Genomic DNA, 21,434 nt, shown 5'->3' with positions numbered 1-21,434 from the left:
ACATACACAAAGGGTTCTTCCTCTGCTGCCCTCCAGCCACAGACATTATCTGGGAATTGTCCACTGGAATGACTGCATGTTGAGGTTTGCAACAGCCAAGACGGGCCAAATTAGCGGCAAAGCCGCTTTTCATTCCTAGCATCAGACTGCAGCTACAGTTACACAAGGTCTGAGTGGGCACAAGGATCAGGACAATCTTATGACAGCCAAAGAATGAAAGTTATTCTATTATTTTATATTCCAAATCACTGCTATCTCTCAATTGCTCCATTGGCAGCTGCTAAGAATTTAAATTGAAAGGTTCATGTTCACAATACTACCCTCAATAATTTTCTCGGGGAAGGTCTCACTTTTGTTCGTATGATTGATATCTCATATTGGAAGAAATGGTATTAATATTATCTCCTTGCGGTTATTTGTTACGGCTCAAGTGAAGCTCAGAATGTCTCGTTTTTCAGCCTCCAAAATGTCAACAACAAGCGGAGAAAATATGTACTTTGTCCTTGGTCCACTCTATGAAGTAGACCAATAAAACGCCCCATCCTTTGAAGGTCCCTTGAAACTGAAGAGGACTGTCTCCTCCCATTGTACTCATTTCTTTTTTTCCCCTCTGCACAGCAAACAGTGGCGTGTTTGCTGTGGAACATGTTTAAGAGAAAGAAAGTGCAAAAATTGCTCTCGTGTTGTCCTTGTTGGCCTTTCCATCTTTTTTTCAATTACACTCAGGGTTTACAAGGGATGTTTACAACAGAGGGGGAAAAACTCAGACAGCTTTTTAAAACAGAGCGAAACTCTTTGTCTTTTCCAAACCTCATAAATATTCAGTCATGTTCAACAAAATCCAGAATGTGATGATGAGGATTGTTATCCTTCAAGTCACCACATGAGGGCGCATTGTCGATGATGACACCAGCAGAGCATACAGTGTAAGCTGATGGACCTGGAGTCTGATTACAGTCAGTCTGAAGTATGAACACAAGTGATCAAACTTGTTTAGTGATTACTCGGTGAACAGTGAAGACTCTCCCCCACAGACTATAGTTACACTTATGGAAGGTTTACTGTGAAGATAAACGTTTGAGATAGATAGATAGATAGATAGACAGATAGACAGATAGACAGATAGATAGATAGATAGATAGATAGACAGACAGACAGACAGATAGATAGACAGATAGATAGACAGATAGATAGATAGATAGATAGACAGATATAGATAGATAGATAGATAGATAGATAGATGATAGATAGACTGACAGACAGATAGATAGACAGATGGATAGATAGACAGATGGATAGATAGACAGACAGATAGGTAGGTAGACAGATAGATAGATAGTATCATACAGACAGACATATATATATAGTATCAGATAGATAGATAGATAGATAGATAGATAGATAGATAGATAGACAGATAGACAGATATATAGTATCAGACAGACAGATAGATCGATAGAATCAGACAGATAGATAGGTAGACTCAGACAGACAGACAGAATCTGACAGATAGATAGGTAGACTCAGACAGACAGACAGAATCTGACAGATAGATAGAATCAGACACTCAGACAGACAGACAGACACCCTTCAAATCAGACAGCACTATCAATTTTTGGAGACGTGAGCGTCACGTTGTGGAATCGGACATCCGGAAGCCCTGCACTGCTGCACCCCCTGCCCTCCACTCCCCTCCTCCTCCCCTCGCTCCTCTCTTTTTTTTCCCACCCAGTCCGTCACTGTCACACAGTCCAGGTGGCAGATCGCACTGCGGCCGTAGGATGGAGCATCTCATCTCCAGCAGCAACACATGGCCAGCGGAGCTTGGAGCTGCTGCTGCTGCTGCTGCTGCTGTTGTTGCGCGCCACGGCTGCACTAGCCGCTGCTGAAGACACCACCCACCCTCTACAGCGGAGAGAGAGAGAGAGGAGACGACACCCTGCCGTCCACTCTCCTGGACCTCACATAAACGGATTTATCTGTTAAAACTTCATCCTCTTTTTTTTTCTTTTTTTTTTACACTTTATCTACAGTTTTTTTTTTCTAAACCGCAAGAGTGCAGCACAAGTGGTGTTCAATGCGCAACCATGCTCATCATCTCCTCTCGCAGTGCGCTGCTGTCCGTCTACTACCCACAGATTTTCCTCATCCTCACCAGCGGAAGCTACCTGTAGGTTCATGTGTTTGTTTATAATGCACTTCATCGATTTAATCACACGTCCGTTTGACTTTCAGCTCACCTGACACGTGCACTTTGATTGTTCCTTGTGCGCTAAATGGCCAATTACGCACCGGTGAAATTGGACAGTCGAGTCAGACCGAGTTAGAAAGTATTAAAAACGGTCGCTGGTGGGTTTATTTACAAGTCGTGAGAGTTTGACGTGTTTATAATATTACTAATTAACAGCTATATTATGATTTTATGTGATTTTTTCTATTCGCCGTGGTTGCACTTGGGGCAGAGATTATTTTTGGAAAGGGGAAATATGGAATAATGGATTATCCAGTCAGTCAAAACTTTGCTTGGATGTGCGTCAATGTATGTTGCTCAATCATTTAAATTTTTATTCCATGACGGAATCTCAGTCTATACGGGAAGGAGAGCTGCAGACTGTTCCCATTATTAGAGCAGTTACGGCATTTTTTTTATGTCACCATCGTGTCATAAATCGACATTTGGGTGGGGAATGAAGCCAAAAATGTAATCTCTATGATTTTTATATATCTTCTCGATGATGAGTTAACCTGCTCTGATGGATTTACACATGAAAGCAGAGCCACTGGAAGCACCTGGTCGGACAAGTTTCAAGCAGCACATGGGGTTGATATTGGACAGCCTCGTGGTTTGTCTATAGGAGCGGGAGCAATGTAATGAGCTTTACTATGACATTAAAAGAGAGCCAGGCCTTCACAAAGGGGAATGATTGCTGCACCATACATGCCTCTCATTCATAACAAGGGCAGGTCCTGGAAACTAAAATAGCTGCGGTGGTTCATGTTTTCTGTAACAGAACAGGGGCAGAAATGACAGAAATGAACTGGGTTTAGTCCCATTTCTATAATTAACTATTGTTGTCTTTCATGTGTTGCGAAGGTCTGTTCAATTACACATGATGTGATCTGGGAAGAGGGTGAAGGATGCAGAGAATGTGCCTCTACTGCAATGTGTTCTTGTTTATACCTACAGTATATATACATAGCTATAAATATATATCTATATTGTGTATATATATAATTCTAGACTGCCTGCACCAGTGAAATGGAGCAAAGAAGATCGAAAAACTGAAAAACGACATATATATAATCCACATATTGGCATAAATAAGCGTATTTGTCCAGTGCCATGCAGATAAGAGTATTTAAAAGTCTATGGTTGGCAAAACGAGTTAACTACGGACAATAATTATCTCTATGCCATGTTTACAGCCCCTTTGTCATTTTAATTTATTCATAATCTAATCTGTGTATATTTGTCTATATATACAGTATATATTCATATTTGCTTGACCTTGACGTTTGCCACCTGTTCTCTGTGTTATGAGAATTCTTTTTTTTAATTCTGTTGTATTGTTTTTATACCATCAGTTATTGATGTCCTTTGTTTTTCTTGTTAACTTGTTTGTGCAGTGCAGGGTTGTTCAGCGGGAGCACCCTCAATTTCATTGTACCTACACAGTACAATGACAATAAAGGCTATTCTATTCTAATACTAATTAAATCTTTTTAGTCCCTAGTTCTTATTTGCACATTTGAGTTGAATAACAGCCAAAAAAAAGCTCAACTAAATCAAGCTACTGAAGGAGGCAGGTGCATTTTTTGTCTCCATCTCTCCTTCCCAGACAGAATTGTTATCTCTTTCCTTGTGTGTTCCTCGCAGGGCACTGTCCTCTGTGGTGGCCCTGGGTGCAAACATTATCTGCAACAAGATACCGGGATTGGCCCCCCGTCAGCGGGCACTCTGTCAGACTCGGCCCGACGCCATCATCGTCATCGGTGAGGGCGCCCAGCTGGGAATCAACGAGTGTCAGTACCAGTTTCGCTACGGCCGATGGAACTGCTCGGCTCTGGGAGAGAGGACGGTCTTTGGACAAGAGCTGAGAGTAGGTCAGTCTGTGTGAAACTCAGATTCCTCACATTTCTTTATGTGTGATGGTAAAAAAACAACAAAAACATTGCATACTGCAGTACAGTATAAATATTGGACTAATATGTTTAGCTTTGATTAAATCAGTGGCTATGATTTGCAAATGGAGAGATTAAAGTGCTTGGTCACGCATGGTCCGGCACACTGGCTGTGAGAATAACATGTTTGTGTCATCAGATTCGCCCATCCCTGCTTTAAATTTAAGTATTGTCGGGTAATCTGTCATTTTTTAACTGTAAAGAATTGACTAGAATTGAAAAAAACAAACAAAAAAATGATAGTGAAAGACAATAAACACTAGAATAGAAATAAGGACGTTGCACTTCATGACCAGAGTCGGCCGCATATGGCCAGTAGATGTCAAAATCTGTTGCCGCATTGGGGCGACGAAGCCTTTCCCTATTCACGGGCTCCTCCAAATGCATCCTACTTCTGACTTCTTGCCCCTAAGGCTCCAGCAGAAGGAACCCTCGCACCGACAACACTGCCCCAAATTTATTGTGCGCTGAAAACAATCACTTTGTTTATGGTTATATTTAATTTAAAGCTCCAGTGTGTAACGTCTGCAGCCGAAGACGCTGCTAGCCTCTTTGCTCCAGGAACAAGCCGAGCCGAGTCTCTGAAGGTATTTTTTATGATAGTTCCTCAGTGGTTACGATCAAAGCTGAAAGACGAGCAGCGATGAGGATTGGGAGGAAAACATTTAGTGGGTGTTTTTAAGTCAAGGGTGCAGACAGTGACATGAATGCCTTCCCAGCTTCCCGCTACTTTCAGAATGATAGCCGCTCCGCTACGTTCGGCACAGAAATATCGCCGTGGGCAACACGGCGTGTGGAGTCGGCAGGCTTAACCGGCAGCGTGTGAACTCAGCGGACAAATGTAACGCGACCTTTGTTTATGTTTAAAAGTATTCCAGTAAAGTAGAACGTTGTAGTTCTCTGAGTGGCACGGACGCAAAGCTAGAAGTCACATGCAGGCGACGTAGACCTGAGGTGACATTCGAAATAATCTTGGAAGGTCGAAGTCTGTTGCCAGATGCCAGTTTCAATCTAATGTGGTTAGTGCAGACCCTGAATTTAGACACAACTGAGTTATAAACCAAACTATTGTGTGGCCTCATTTCGAAATCACAGGAGTCATCAGAGATGTGCTGTCGATGCTGCACAGTGTGGTGGAAATTTCATCACAATGCTTTGAATGTCCACCGATCTGGATATGGCACTCGGCCGCGTTGCCATTTCGATTCATCACACTTTTTGCGACGAATGCCGCAGGGCCGACTGGCCTCTGTCATCCTGGACACGAGCCTGTCTCCTCATCTGTCTTGCGTTGTCTTCAGACCTCCTCCAAATCTCTGCCCCGACCCAAGTGGCACGAAACAGGCTTCGAGATGGGTGGCAAGAGACTTTAAGTGAAGGCATTTTGTGTTGAAAAGCCCACATGCAACAACCACAAAGAACTCTCTGATTTGTTTGAGACACTAAAACGGAAAAAAAAAAAGTCCAACACAAAAGGATTTGTTAGTGTCCCCCAAAGGAGGTTTAGCCTGTAATTGACGAGTGGAACATCACATGTGCTTGCAACACACTGTCACAGGCGAAGTGTGAAGACTTTCTTATGAAGAAAGGTCTACGGCTTATCTGGGCGTGCCATCCATCGACTGAGAGAATTTATAACCGCAATCTGTAAATGCAGACACGAACACATCTCCCTGGTTTGAGGCCACTTTGTTGACCACTTTATTTCTCACAGAAGCCCGTTTGCTCCGACGTGAACCTCTCATTTAAATTGCATCTCAGTCCGAAATGTTTTGTTGCGGTCTTGCTGTGGGTTTGGATTCATGTTTAATCTAGCAGCTCTGGGAGCAATCACTTTCTACACAGGAGAGGGGCAGGCAGATGTCTGGATCCCTTTATTTCTTTTGTCAGAGGAAATGTCTCTTTTCTCTTGTGGTGTGCAAATGAGCACAAAGAGACACTTTGGTCTCAGCTTTCTACGCCGCGTCCTCTCCGTGAGCAGGGTTTTGGGCAAGATTAAAAAGAAAGATTAGACCTCATTAGATCTGTGTAAAAACTAATTTGGGGGCTGTAAATCATAGTGTCAGATTCGCTGGCATCGTCGCGGGGCCCCTCGAAAAGCGGCTGCCGCGCGGCTCTCGTGCCGCTCGTGTACCGTTCGCCACTTGGGTTTGATTGACCTGCCAGGCTTGTGAACTCATTAAGGATTGAGAGAGAACAGAGAGATTCATTCTAACCACTAATTGAAGTCAGCTCCAGCAGCTGGATGGCAACAATGGAACCCTGCATGCACGGCCGTACAATCAAAACAAATCACGGCACGAGGAGATGGCTGTTTGGCTATTGCATGCGCCCGATGCCTTGAGAAACACTCCCCATACAATACATGTGAATGGGTCGCGGATTTAGGCTGATGAGAGACGACTTCAGAGTTTGTTATGAGTTATGGACTCGGGGAACCGCAGGCCCGACGGTTTCAGCGGGTGAGTTTGTCAGGTTGGAAGGGAGCCATTAGAATCGCCTCTACCAGAGACGCCATGCATTAATATTCTGGGCTATTGAGAAGAACAAAGGCCCAGCATTATCCTGATTGGAGAGGGGGATATCCCGTTACCAATTGTTGTGCCAATAAATTCATTTCCCCGCCATAAATATAAATGTGTTTACTCTGAAGTTCAAATGGTGACAGACAAAAGCACAATCTCGGCGAAGACTGGCCACAGATTATTTCAACATTCGCCGTAATAGCGGCTAAGACGCACACAGAGTGACACTCAAGCCGTGTGAGAAATTCCATTGATGAAAAACAAGAAGACACTGCAAGACGGGCACAAGTGCTGATGCAGAGAGAGCTGCTGCAGTCCGCCAGCAGATGTCACTTGTGTTTTCTTTACCGCTCTCGCTATAGTTTTCACTGTGACAAGTCCACTGATGCAGACCAGAGATATGGAACAAGACGGGGGGAAGAAAAACATCTGAGATATTATGAGATTAGAAACATGTGCAAAGGAGAAGTACAATCTGTTACTGCGCTGGAATATATTTAAATGAAGGGAAAGTGAGATTAATGTTGCTGAGGCTTCCTCAAGTGGCGATGAAGCGGAGATAATTAAGTGGCAGATATTTATTTATACCTACTGTGCATCATAAAACAAAGGGGTTTACTGAAATGAGCCATGATTATTCGATTAGTGTGTTATTATAGTATATATTTTAGATGGATGAATTGGTTTAACAATTAAATTGTGGAAACATCTTTTAATGATGCCATACTTTTGTTTTTCTATATGTCACTTATGGATCATGACTGCTGCGCATTCTCTCCGTAAAACTCTTCCCCATAAAGTGCGAACACGCAGGGGAACCAAACAAGACCAAACACCTTCCCATGATCCCACGCTGTCTTCTGACATCATCAATCACACTCTTTTGCCGCTAAAGGAAAAGACACACCATGTGTTCAAGCACTGCCTTGATGTGACGGTCACCCCCCCTAAAAATATGTCCCGCCTGAAAATAATCAACCACTGTCTACCACTGTGGTTCACATTTCTGTCGAGCAACTGTGTAGAACGGGGTGTCAAACAATGTGAGATATTATACTTTATTTTTCAGTTCCAGATACCTGTAACTAAATGTCTGTGCCTTTATAGGATCCACTGCGCTCGGTAGGTTGTAATGCACATGTGTAAATGGTAAATTTAGGCATAATATTTCGGAAATTGCACGCGTTTTTCTCAAGAAATGTCATGTTTTGTAAAAGATACTTCATTGAATGTAAAACAAAGGGAAAACATTCAGAGTTCTTGTTGATTATAGGTTATTATGCTATTTTTTTACTGGTCCGGCCCCACTTGAGATCAAATTATGCTGGATGTGGCCCCTGAACTATAATGAGTTTGTCTCCCTTGGTGTAGAAGTTGTGGCAGATGAAATTTGTACTTTCATCCATCCGTCTTCTACCCTTTTATCCTCGCGGGGGGGGCCGACATAGGGAGAAAGGCGGGGTACACCCTGGACAGATCGCCAGTCCATTGCAGGGCCACATAGAGACTGCAACAACCATTCACCCTCACAGTCAATTTGGAGCGTCTAATTTAACGAAATAAAGGAAACCGGAAAACCCGGATTAACCCGGTCTCGAACCCCGGTCTTCTTGCTGCAAAGGCAAGCGTGCTAACCACTATACCGACTTTAAAAAATATTTAAAATATAGCACAATATCACACACAGTACCAATTGTAAAAAGAAGCAGACTGATTCAGATTCAGAATAAGAACTCCCGTTTAAATTGAAGTCAACGCAGCAGACGTTGTGATGTTCGGGTCTATTGTGTGAGTCAAACTCCAGAAATGTTGGATTCTAACTTTCCCATTGTGCAACCGAGTGGCATCTTTCATTTGATGACCACTGCCTCAATAGCGTCCACTTATTTCAAACCCGACATCCACAGTTTATAAAACACTGTTAAGTTTCCAGCCAAGAAAACATTGTACAACTGTTTTCACAGGCTGGGAATCCTGCTCGTGCCATAACTGCAAAACTGAGAGACAAGTATGCAGTTCTTGTTCTTATGATGGGACGACCGCGATTACTGAACTTTTTTTAGAAAGGATTGAAGTGATTTTATGATGCGACATATTAGCCGGGAATGCTATCGTTGCCCTGTTGTCTCTATTTATTCAGATTCCTCTCTATTCTCTTTAGGCAGCAGGGAGGCAGCATTCACATACGCCATCACTGCAGCCGGTGTGGCACATGCAGTGACCGCAGCCTGCAGTCAAGGCAACCTGAGCTACTGCGGCTGTGACCGCGAAAAGCAGGGCTACCACGACCAAGAGGAGGGCTGGAAGTGGGGAGGCTGCTCCGCCGACGTCAAGTACGGCGTGGAGTTCTCGCGGCGCTTCGTGGACGCCCGCGAGATCAAGAAAAACGCCCGGCGGCTGATGAACCTGCATAACAATGAGGCAGGACGAAAGGTAACACAGTCGGCCGACTGTGAAACACTGACATTTCACTGTTTTCACATTAACGTCAAACTCGGGCCCAATGGAAAACACCTGTCAGTTTTGTCATCTGAAAATGTTTGCATGGCATTATAATACAAATCTGGTTCACAGTCAAACCACAATGTAACTCCATACGCACATGGTTGCACAAAAGCTCTGGTCAGTTTTCTCGGCCTGTCACGCTATTTTGTGGTCTGAGGAAAGGTAAAGTTAATTAGAGACTCCAGTTATGGGGTATAAGTTATTTTCTCCAGGTTTCTGACATTAAGTTGGCTTACTGGTTAGTGTGCTGAAAAGTTGACGTGCCTGCAGAAAACCCAGCTTATGAGCAGGGGGCTGTATTTTAAAGCTGCAGTGTGAAACCTTTGGTGACTCTTGTTGTTGTTATTCTGGCTCGGTGACATCTTCATAAACAGAAACCATGCAATGTTACTCGTATGTCGCGTCCTTCGCCTGTAAACGGGTCCGGTAAAGACACATTATACCGAGCTAGATTGTGCCTTTACGCAAAAGACGGAGACGGATGGCGACTTTGTCCGTACTTTGCGTTAATTTGAATGAAACGTAGCAATATCACCGGAAATCGCGGGGGCAGTATAGAGTCCACACTATACTGTATAGAAAATAGAATAGAAAAATGAAAAGAAGCAACCAGTTACAGCGAAAGAACTGGAAAACTGGTTCATCCCTGCATCCAGAAAACAGAGAGTAACTGCCAGGCACTCGGCTTCACTCAGTGGCACGCTGTGGTTTTAAATCGAGGGGCTATCCGGTGAAGCAAGCTGTCAAAAGTCATCATCATCGATCTCTCGCATCGGCAACACCAACAAGTAACTTCCTCATTAACGGGACGTCTTACATTCAGAGGTCTAACATTCCACCACCGCGAAATCCACACACTTTTCATTCGATTTCATATCAAGCACAATAAAAAAATAAGCCCTTTTAATAGTCGCTATGTTGATGCCTTCAACGTATCTACTCAGCACTGCCCTCTAGAGGAAGTACTGTGCAAACGAACGTCCATACCAACACAAAAGAGGCATGTAGGGTAGTGACAGAGGGGACGTTTGGGACGGAGGGACGTAAAACGGACCAAAAAAGGAGTATAAGTGGGCCTTAAAGTGATACTATGGGACCTGACTGAGGGAGTGTTTGTGTGTATACAGCTGCAGTGCAGGGGCGGGTGGGGTCAAGAAGCATCAAATCGCTGAACAACCTGCTCCAGTCTGTTTGCGGCAGTCTCCCCTTTACTAGCGCAACATTGGCTATGAGACTGCATTTGAACATAGGTGTGTTTGTATAGGGGGAAAATGATTTTATATGATTTAGGTACAAGCAGACATTTTGAAGTGGAAGCTTAGCATGCAAATGAAAAGAGAATAACACGAGAGTCTGGTCTACTCAACACTGAGCTAAACTGTACTGTCCGTCTCTGTGTCTAGATCCTCGAGGAGAGGATGAAGCTCGAGTGCAAGTGTCACGGTGTCTCCGGCTCATGCACCACTAAGACCTGCTGGATCACTCTGCCCAAGTTCAGAGAGATCGGCTACCTGCTGAAGGAGCGCTACAGTGAAGCGGTTCAAGTGGAGCCCGTCCGGGCTTCTCGGCTCCGCCAGCCTTCCTTCCTGCGTCTCAAAGAGGCCCGGGGATACCAGAAGCCCATGGACACAGACCTGGTCTACCTGGAGCGCTCGCCCAACTACTGTGAGGAGGACACGGCTACAGGAAGCACAGGGACACGAGGCAGGCTGTGCAATGGCACCTCCACCCACACGGACAGCTGTAACGTGATGTGCTGTGGCCGGGGTTACAACACGCACCATTACACGCGTGTCTGGCAGTGCAACTGCAAGTTCCACTGGTGCTGTTTTGTCAAGTGCAACACCTGCAGTGAGAAGTCCGAGGTTTTCACATGCAAGTAGGGAACAAGCAAGTTGGACGGTATGAACAGGAGGGGGAGGGGGAAACTGGCAGAACTGGACAGAAGGTACGAGGATATGATAAAAGTGGACTTTTGAAGTATTTATTCAACATTTTGCACATTGTGACAGCCTATTTGGAAATCTTTAAAGAACAGAAAGTTGGCCGTGGAATGGAACAAAAGAGTCTGGAGAGTTATGAGGAAAAACAGTCACTCGGCATCTCGGAAAAGCACGCTTGACGGTACGAAGCTGTGACGTGAAACAAGTTGCGGGTTGAAGGGATTCGGAGCTCACACGTGACAGAGATTCCGCACAAGAGGGCAAAACAGCGGCAGAATACGGTTGGCTCACGCGAGGACTGGATACATGCTAAGTGGAGACAAAGTGCATTGGACTGCCATGAAAGACGAGAGGCTCCCGTTGAACGTTTGTCACTGTACACTCACACTGTATTCTGTTTGAACACTGAAAATAAAAAAAAAAAACAAAAACAAAAATATTTATGTAAAAGTATCAAAACTTTCAGTCTTAAAAGGACGGAGAGCAAATTCAATTCAAGGTCTAGGTCACATTTTTTTACTTTCACAGCTTTCTTCTCTCATCCACATCATCAGTGGTCCGTGAGGTAGTTTTTGCTACGTATTATTTTTCTTTTGCACTCACATAGTCTTCCTGTTTTTTCATTGGATATTACTAATGGGGTGCTGGTGCTATCGGGTGCTGTTGCTGAAACTCTCTCTCATGGACATATTCCCACCAGGGGCCAGACCCTTTGTTACACCAAGAGCCAAAGAGGCAGAAACCACTGACATACTATTTAAAGTATCCAACTTGTCAGTTTCAGCAGCACTTAAACTCCTGACTGTGTTCATTGTTTTGTTTTTGGAGGGCTCTTGACTTCTGAGAAAAGCATGTAAGCCTCAGTGGAACTCCATAGAGGTGCAATCAGGTTCAGATGCATCCAACATTCCCATGAACGGCGGAGACGTGGAATTCCACAGCGTGGCCTCTGCTTACACAAGGCCTTCCAGCGCGGTTTAGGCCTGCCTGGGTGGATGGCATGTGCCATAACCACACTGAAAGGGGTACGGGAGCATCAAAGGCCTTTAAAGTTATTTTTGGAAAGCACCCTTAATGTATTCAGAAATGTTTATTTAGGCTTTATATAACTTACAAAACAATTTGAAGAGTATATTTTTATATGAGGAACGTGGCACTTTATGTCATTTATCGGTGGAAAACAAAGTCGCAATTATTTACCAGTGTTTTCTTTTGTCATTGTATGCAGATTTGAGAGCTATAACTTATTTGGAATGTATGTCTTTGATCAAAAGTTCAAAAAAAGTGTAAATACTCATTGTGTTCTATCCAAGTAGCCCAGATTCGTCCATTTCGGTTCTTTGTGATCTTTCACAAATCAAAGTCACTCATCAGTGGGAATCAGGTAACCTGGTGGACGCTGTTGAATGACACAATAGTACATTGGAATTTAGAGAATTGAGATTTCTGTGTTTCCATTGGTTTCAATTGTTCTTTCAGTAACAAGGAGCGACTCGATGCTTCCAAAAAGTGTAGTTATGACATGAAATACAGCTAATTATCAAAGTTAATTGTTCACTCACAAATATGGACGTTTTTTTTTTCTTTTTTATCAATAAAACCTGAGTATCCTTTTCATGCCTCTTGAATTTTATGTCAAATCTGGCCTTTATTGGCTTCATTAAAATCATTACAAAAAAACCTGTTTGTCACACACAATTCTTTATTAGGCATTAAATAAACATATCATTTGACTGAAACTTGAAAATGACTTATTTTTTCTTTTCTTTTTTTACCCTGAAGAAGTATTTTTGCTTTAAAGGTAATTTATCAAACCAGAAGGCACAAAGACAACAACTAAAAGAAGCCTACAGAATAAAACGCTGATGTGGGAAACAAGAATTTATAATCTCCACTGCTGTGGTGCTAATGTGTTAGGGAGGTGAACAGACGACCGTGGTCATGCCACCTCATTCAGCACGACTGACTCACACAGCCTCTTTCCTGTGGGGCTGAAAAGCATTGCAGCCGGCCAGTCGAGCGCGAGTAACAGCTGTTTTGTTAGCCGCCTGAAATCCTAGGGACCGGAACCACATAAGCTCCCTCCACTATGCCGGCGGATTGAGGGGAGAGTCGAGTCGATTGTTTCAATACATTTTGTCATTAAAAATCAGAGGCAGAGCAAACAGGGTGGAGCAGGGTGTGGACAGGACTGAAAAGCACGGCATTGTTGAGGTGTCAGGATTATTCAGCTTATCCAGCGATAGCAGGAGCAGAGAGGGATGTCATTCTGCAAAGTAATGCTTCTGCTCTGGTTCACTACTCACTCACTCACTCATTAATTCATGCACTCACTCTACGGATGCAGACTTTTAGTATACTCTCATCTATCGATTAATGACCCACAGTCACTTAAGCAGCACGCACACGCGCACACACACACACACACACAAAGCTACAGCTAAAGAGGAAGTATGGTAAACACTATATAGTACAAAAGTCTTTGCACTCTAGAAAATATAAATAAAGCATGCTCAAAAGAGAAGAGAGGCAGTCAAAGAGGTAAATCATAAACTCAGTGAACCGAGTTTAAAGACGGTTAGTGATTGATGATGCATGCCATCAGCGCTCACACCTTATTTACCTACAGGATCAAAGCAGGATAGAGATAGAGGATTGAAAGTGATGAAGATGAAGGATAAGATTCAATAAGTTGAGTATAAAACTCATTATTTGAATAACCGCAGCATTACACCTCTCAGTGTACAGCCTGCCGGAGATTATCATTAGTAGACCTCAATACTAACGGCGTTGCAAAAGCAAGCAGAGACACAGTGATTACCTCACACTTTGTACTGAGCGTTGTTTAAATGACTGTGCATTACATGCATAGTTTGCTAGTTATTGCATTCTGCACTTTGGCCCTTAGATTATAATACGACTACTGACTATTACTATGTCACTTAAGATCGGAGGATATTTTAAGCATTTTGGAAGAGGAAAATAAGCCTTTGTTCCTCTGGCAAAGGCAGCGCAGTTTAATAAGGTAAGGTGGTAAGGAGGTTTGATTACATCATGTTCTTCTTTTGGTCATTCTCTGTTTCACGGCTGCTGCAGAAGTCACTACAGGCCTGGAATTAAACTACCAACCTCTGTTGGTAGCATTTCAAAGGGAAAGGCCAAGATACTGTGGTGCTCTTTGTTTTTGGGATTAAACCACAAAGCACTACACTTGCCAAATGTTACCAGCATGAGTTTGTCTGTACTTTTTTGGCTTTTGTGAGTCAAGTATTCCGATAGGTCTATCTGAGCAGCATAGGTTACATTGCAATAGTTGAAAAGGATTAACTCTTCTACGGATACATCTTATTTAAAAAGTGTTACTTAGTTTACTATATCTGTGATGTAGCGGCCATTTTGTTTCCTGTTTGATAGAGGAAGAGACATTTACCTGCAGATGAAGCTTAATACTGTATGCACTTGTTAACATTAGAGTACATGTTCACACAAGAAGGCGCACATGTAATTTATTCCCTTCTCAACAATAACTTCACTTGAAAACCTGCTAGTGGGTTGAGGATCTCACTTTCTCCTGGCTGCATCTCCGAGGCATCTATGAGTCTTTCCTCACAGTTTTGAGCAGCAAGCTTCCGTCTCGTTCCTCCACCAGGAAACCCAGTTCTCTGAGAGCAGAGTAGTCAGCGGGGCCACGGCGTTCCAGCTCAGCCACCAGCTGCTGGTTCTGCTGGTTGTTTTCCAGCAGGTTCCTGATGGCAAAGATGGACCACTGGCTGATGACTAGAGGCATCCAGTTAAGGACAGCAACATCAGAAATTCACAGAACTATGTATGTGGCGATTCAAATGCAATGACTAATTCCATTGCAGTTGCTTTTCTTTACCTAAGATTGCAGAGTGTGCATAAAAAACCCCATAAAAGACGTAATTCAGAACGGAGGGTGATCCAGGCACTTAAAAAGCCTTCATTCTAATGGCTACGTCAACTTAAGAAGAGCTAATGTGTCAACCAGTGGCCTTTGTCAGGGCTACATTCCAAGTGTCACAATGAAATGTGAACAACAATGACACGTATGAAAAACTGACAGTACAATATGAACACAGACATGATCACACAAAGGATACATGGGTTGTTGCTGTCTATGTTGCAGTTGTCCAAGATGAGAGGAATGCCTTCCACTTCTCTCACCTGAAAAAAAAAACAAATTCATTGAGACGTCAGAGAAATGACTGACATTGATGGATCAAAGTTTGAATAACTTCTGGAAGTGCTGACAGTTTCTCAGTCATTATTGTATTTGTATACAATGACCCAAAGCAAGTATCCTACATAAACTTGGGACACAAATCATAAAATTCTAAATAGCAAATGTTTCTAATTTTGTGAGTCTTCTTTCAAAGCAACGGTCAAAAGAAGTAACAGTAGCAGCAATAGGTTTTTCTTTCTGTCTGATGTCCATGCTTCCTGTGGTCTGACAAAGCAAACATGCCACAAGCATAGACTGACTTCCCATTCTCAGAGAAATAAGAGTATAGGTCTCATCAGTACCACTTAAATCTTCCATAACATTTCAGTAAATGGAGCATTTGGTCTAGCGACAGACTCGCCAGCTATTGTTGTTCGAAGAAAAAAACAAAGGGCAATCTCAATATGGAAGGAAATGCATTCAACCCAAGTATCGTGTCCACACTAAAGCAACAGTGTGGTTGTGGGTTCAAGTTGGTGACTGTCACAACACGGTGATCTGCTCAGTGTCATTGCTTACTGTTGCTTTTCTCTCACCATTGTGGCACCTGTAGGAGCTCCAGAGCGCCACCAAGCAGCAGAGCTTTAGAAAATGGAGATGTCACTTCAGTTGTCAAAGAAACAAAAGTTGCTATCACAAGCACCCAGGTCTGCATTTTCCAGAGAGATCTGAAGTTGCTCATACAGTATTATGTCCAAACTCATGAAGAGTTGAATGACAAGTGACTGGGCCCTGACTTCGACTTAGTGCATGCAGTTCAGTGCTTTGCATGCACATCTTAAATTTCTCCCAAAAGGTGAAGAGAATGACATTTGGTTTACTGGAAGAGATCTTAGTGAAAACAGATATGGGGCGATTTCTGACCACTGACAGACCACAGATCAGCATCCATAAATATTATAGAGAGGCCAACTGAGGGTGGCCATCCCACAAGCATTCCACAAATCTGTTTCTATTAAGTAGGACTGAGTCTATAATGGGCCATAGATAGAGGCCAACTCCTCCCCATCCACATCATTATTTATCTCTTTTTTTATGTTAATAGTGCGATGCTGACAGACGGAGACAAAGTGATAAAATCATGACAGAGGGAATGTTTCATATTTCAGCACAAAACCAAGCTGTTGTGTTGAAAGAACTCGTAAGCTTGCAGTCGCGAGAACACTCGGCCTCATGCACCATTAGATACTACACTTTGTGCACTCCTCACTTATTCCCAGCCCTAGGGAAATACTGTGGTTTGATACAACAGTACATTACTAGAACCTGCACTCTGAAAAAGATTATTATTACCTCCACCAAGGACATTATGTTTTCATTGCAGTCTGTCTGTCTGTCTGTCTGTCTGAAGGATTTGTCAAAAACTAAATGGTTTTCTATGAAATGTAGTTGGATGATGGGTGGAGCGTGACCATTGAATTCTGGAGTGGATCTGGATAAACGGGCGGATCCAAGAATTTTTTCCTCTTTATTTAAAATGATGAGTCAGGGTGTTGGCCTTGTCAGACGTTTGTGCTCATCGAGCGTTCTTCTAGTTTAGTGCAGAGGTACTTCCGTCAAAGCGAAACCAGGAGGGCCTCCCTGACCACTCATTGTGCTCTTGATATTGCAATTTGCAATTGTGCTTTAATGAAGAAATTACTCTTAAGGACCTATATATATTTCAGTTCAGTCAAATAAATGTTTTCCTTCCTGGCAGAGTTATAATACATCTTAAATTGACAACAGCCTCAGTATTAAGTTACTGACTATAATCTAGACTATAAAGTGTCAGAAAACCCTAGAAAATGTCCAAAGCCCAAATGAGCTTCTTCTTCTTCTTCCCATTGTCTTGGCCTTGTTCACTAAATTAGCTTATACCAAATAACAAGAAACTGTGTCTGTATGTTCAACTTTAAGCATATTCATTTGCAACTATTCATGTAACCCTATCATCTGCATTTTTGTCAATCAGTCAATTCAACATACCTTGTTCTGGTTGTTAGTGTTACTGTAACAGAGGTTTCCTATCAGCCGGACGAGGTGGGCCTTGAAGCTGATAACAGGGGAATGTGAGGAAGAGTCTCCATCGCCACTTAAGGAGGAGAAGTTCTGAGCAGTGCTGAAAATATTCTTACTGGCCTTCCCTACGGCGTGCACCTGCTGAAGGAGCTCTGTGGGGGAAAGCAAGGGTTGAGGAAATGGTGGAAAAGACACTTAAATGACCAAAGCTAAAATTTGAGCGAATGCATGTTGGTTCACTATATGATTTAATGAGAATCTGGAGAGTAGGTGAGTGCCTTTTCATTTACCAACGGTGGATACTAGAAGATCGGGGTGGTCCTGTAGGAACATGAACTGCCTGTGATCTGAGGTCATCTCACACAAAACATCCAGCAGACTGATCACTGTCAGTGCCTCCTGCAGGACCTACAGGGGATTACAACCAGCAGGTGTCATTCAAAAAAAAGAAAAGAAAGCATGTGCAGTATAATGCGGTTTAGAAAACATGCTCTTTGGCAGTGCATGTTTGTCTATGACCTATGAAAAAAGCAAGAACAATACCAATAATTAAAAAACGACAATGCTTCACATACAGTAAAGGTCCAGTGTGTAATAATTAGAAGAGTTCAAGACTTTTACATGCACTTTAGAACTCCACCATCATGTTTTAGAGCAGAAGCTCTTCAAAAGAAGAATGGCTACATCCACATAAACCCAAAAATCAACAACAAAGAAAGAGTAAATGGGTTGCCATAGTCTGCCATAGTTCTCTGATGAGCATGGAAGAGGGAGGTGTGAGTGGAGGAGTTCACCATTTGTTGCACTATGCAGTCTCACGTTCAGTTTTCATAAATTCTTTCCCATTGGACCTTTAAATCAGACTCAGTAGACCGGTTTTTATGACTTTCTGTACCTCTTCACTGGACGTAGAACCAGTGGCAAGCGTAAGCACAGCTCCACAACCGTTTTTGAAGCAATTTGCCAGAAAACGAGCCACACTGGGTGGAATGCCACACTCCTCTGGGTCTTCCTCTCTCAGTTGAGCAAAGAGCAGCTCTAGCAATGTAACCCTGGAAATCACAAATATGTAAGATACATTTTTGGGCTTCTGACAGTGATCTGTGACAAGTTGCACAAACATTTTTTGCCTTTTTCACTGGTTATTTTGCAGAATCAGAAACCACTAACATCACAGATCTGGATTGAGAAAAGTTCTCTACTAGAGAAATGACAAGACTGTCTCTTAGCATGTCAGTTTCAGTGATAAATATCAGTTTATTATGAAATATCTTCATCTTCCTGCAGCTGTATGGAACTGCAGTAAAAGTAAAGTACCTTTCATGGTGAGACATCCTTGAGTACATGTTCTCCACCAGAGCTGAAGATTTGAGGAAATGTTGAGTTGCAATGAGAACCCTGTAAATTCATACAAATACCACGTTAAAAGCTCAACTAGTAAGACAAAATTGATAGAAGTCAGTTGATGACAACTTATAACTCTTTAAATAAACGAATAATTGCTTTACACACTTACGTCCAATCCAGGTCAGGCTGAGTTCTGCAGAGCTCCATCACTCTGAGAGCCAGCTGAATGTTCTCTGACTCAGAAAGCTCTTCCACCTTGGCTTCATCCAGACATGTGTGGAAAACCATAGAGGTGTAGTTCACTGTCTTCTCATCATCCACACTGAGCAGGTGCCTGCTCACACATGTTTGACTTCACTTATTACAAAAGTAAAAATTATCAATCAAGAATTAAATTACCACGGTTTTACAATCATAATTTCTGACATTGCTGTTATAAAATAGTGTTACAAACTTACAGGAGAAGATCTGGAAAGCTCAGCTGCCAAATGTCATCTTTACACATTTGGTTTCCCACAGCTAAATTACCAAGGAACTGGACCCCACAACGCAGAGCTGAATAACGGGAAAATCCATATAAACAGGTTAATATTCATATTGTTTATCCAAGATTATGACATTTTTTCTTAGGATAAATAACTTCCAAACGTATGACTTACTTTCAAATATGCTATCTCTGCTTTCCAAACTTGTGGTGTGAAGGAAATTCAGAAGTTTAACTGACACATCAAGGAAACCAAGATTCCTGAATGACAGAATTTGATCATTTTGAGTTAAGTGTATATTTATTTGCGTCTTTGCTTATTTCTTTGGTCAGATAAGTGATCGGCAGGTTGGCATAAAAAGGCAGATACATATAATGCAATTTTATACAATAGCACTGTAAAAAAAGCAATGTTTATCTTGCTGAGATTGTGTCAAAGAAATTGAAAATGTTCTATGGTGATTCTTGGAAAGACTGTACAGCTGAAAGACCACCCTGTAGCTGAAGACCAGTATCTGTAGTCACCTGAGCAGGCTCTGATTGCGTGTGCTCTGAACACAGGAGTTCCTCTGTGCTCTGAAGCATTCAGCAGCCAGCTGCAGTTGCAGGTTCACAGAATGCAGGTCCTCATCGGGTCCTCTGGCAGCCTGCAGCTCATCACTGAGCCTGGTCAGGACCTGCAGCAGCTGAGAGAACACCTGCTCCTCCACAGCCTCCCTGACAACACACAAGATGACCAACAAAAAGGAGAAAGACAACAATTGGCATTCTGTGCAATGGTTTCTTAACTGCCACAAAAGATTATTTTCACAGTTAATCAACAAGAACACATAGTTGGACTGCAATTTGTAACGGACACTGTTTGGAATACATGGCAAATACATTGGTATATCAAGAAATTGACATATACCCAATCCACTTATACCAGAATTTAATAACAATGAGAAATGTGTGAGGTACACACAGCATGAGAGGATGAATTTCAACTTAATGATGTGTAAATACGAGCATTTTCATTTGAATCACACTGATGGCAGCCAATAGTAAATTTCACTACCAAACGATTACCTAGATATTATAACTGGAAATAACATGTTATATGATTATTTATAAGAAGACGAGTTATCATACAAAAGATAGATTTAAATAGTGCTGCTTTATGCGTCAGTAATTGCAGTGACGGGAGCGTCATTAATTGAAGTAGGTTCCACCTATGCTTATTTATGCTATGACTTGGCAAAAAGTCCTCTGTAAATGTAAATATCAACAGCAGCAATACAGTCACGTCGCTGAATAAAGTCACAAAACTGCATGTGTTGATATAAAATAATTCAGATAAAGAACTGTGTGTATATACAGGAATAACTGAATAACAGTAAACCATGACCGCGGAGTGACAGTGCGTAGTTAACGGCGTTTGCACTTCATGCTAGTTTAGCCAACAAGCTAACAACCACAGCTTCCGTGAAAAGCTGCGGTAAATGACGCTGTCCGCACCTGAAGTCCTTGTCCCGTAAGGCAGCCGTAAATGTTTTCAGAGCCTGCAGGTGCTCGGGACGGGGGTTTTCATTCAAAATACCAGCGATAGACGCCGACATGTCCAGGTTGCTATTGATAAGAGCTTCCATGTTTAGCTGTCTTCATGAGTGTGGGTGGAACATCCGGCGTAATCTGCGCCGTGTTATTGGTTCAATCCGGGACGAGGGTGGAGTCAGAGCATGTGCTGCTGTTTTCACAGAGATTAAAAGCCTCGGATGGAGAATCACCGCAGCTACCACTTAAAATAGGAAGGACTGGGATGAAGTTACTCATTTTGGGAATAAGTGAGTCAAGAAATGTATTCCAGTCCAAAATTATTTCGATTGCCTTCACTTATCCTCTCTTCACCCTACGTCATCAGCTCTATAATAAATGTCCATCATTTTTAGGAATGGCTCTTTTAAACATTACCGATATCAAAAGCCCATCAACCAATACCGATATCAGTCCGATATAGTCTCTTTCAGGGGTTGGAATCACAGGGTACGATAAAATATGTGATGCACGGTCCACATTAACAATAATATCACAAAAATAATGATTCTCTCATAGTCAATGTATTTAAAGACAATCATAGAGTGATACATCACGATATCTGTCCAGATAAAGATAATAAGAGCTGAAACCTGAATTGCATAAACTAGGTTAAAAATGACTATATCAAC

General features: G+C 42.5%; 2 protein-coding genes across 2 annotated transcripts; one reads left to right on the top strand and one right to left on the bottom strand.

Moving 5' to 3' along the window:
- The first annotated feature begins 1,746 nt into the window (after nucleotides 1–1,746).
- wnt7ba (wingless-type MMTV integration site family, member 7Ba) lies at nucleotides 1,747–11,791 on the top strand. The gene is made up of 4 exons (XM_044021865.1): nucleotides 1,747–2,170; nucleotides 3,878–4,104; nucleotides 8,869–9,140; nucleotides 10,616–11,791. Exons 1-4 carry the CDS (start codon nucleotides 2,088–2,090, stop codon nucleotides 11,093–11,095), a joined length of 1,062 nt encoding a protein of 353 aa, XP_043877800.1. The 5' UTR covers nucleotides 1,747–2,087; the 3' UTR covers nucleotides 11,096–11,791.
- A 1,048-nt stretch (nucleotides 11,792–12,839) lies between these two features.
- atxn10 (ataxin 10) lies at nucleotides 12,840–20,890 on the bottom strand. The gene is made up of 11 exons (XM_044021864.1): nucleotides 20,728–20,890; nucleotides 19,756–19,947; nucleotides 19,406–19,491; nucleotides 19,205–19,301; nucleotides 18,916–19,080; nucleotides 18,717–18,797; nucleotides 18,295–18,451; nucleotides 17,690–17,807; nucleotides 17,367–17,551; nucleotides 15,277–15,340; nucleotides 12,840–14,932 (listed from the first exon to the last, which is right to left on the bottom strand). Exons 1-11 carry the CDS (start codon nucleotides 20,856–20,858, stop codon nucleotides 14,748–14,750), a joined length of 1,461 nt encoding a protein of 486 aa, XP_043877799.1. The 5' UTR covers nucleotides 20,859–20,890; the 3' UTR covers nucleotides 12,840–14,747.
- Between the last annotated feature and the right edge of the window lie 544 nt (nucleotides 20,891–21,434).

This window comes from Solea senegalensis, linkage group LG3, assembly GCF_019176455.1.
Source record: "Solea senegalensis isolate Sse05_10M linkage group LG3, IFAPA_SoseM_1, whole genome shotgun sequence".
NCBI classification, from domain to species: domain Eukaryota; kingdom Metazoa; phylum Chordata; class Actinopteri; order Pleuronectiformes; family Soleidae; genus Solea; species Solea senegalensis.
This window is presented reverse-complemented; position numbering and strand designations above follow the sequence as displayed.

Coding starts and splice junctions, on each gene's coding strand:
- atxn10 (XM_044021864.1), bottom strand. CDS start 20,858: ATGGAAGCTCTTATCAATAGCAACCTGGACATGTCGGCGTCTATCGCT. Junction 19,302..19,405: donor CAGAGATAGCATATTTGAAA/GTAAGTCATACG, acceptor CCCGTTATTCAG/CTCTGCGTTGTGGGGTCCAG. Junction 15,341..17,366: donor ACACTAACAACCAGAACAAG/GTATGTTGAATT, acceptor TTTTTTTTTCAG/GTGAGAGAAGTGGAAGGCAT.
- wnt7ba (XM_044021865.1), top strand. CDS start 2,088: ATGCTCATCATCTCCTCTCGCAGTGCGCTGCTGTCCGTCTACTACCCA. Junction 2,171..3,877: donor CTCACCAGCGGAAGCTACCT/GTAGGTTCATGT, acceptor TGTTCCTCGCAG/GGCACTGTCCTCTGTGGTGG. Junction 9,141..10,615: donor ACAATGAGGCAGGACGAAAG/GTAACACAGTCG, acceptor CTCTGTGTCTAG/ATCCTCGAGGAGAGGATGAA.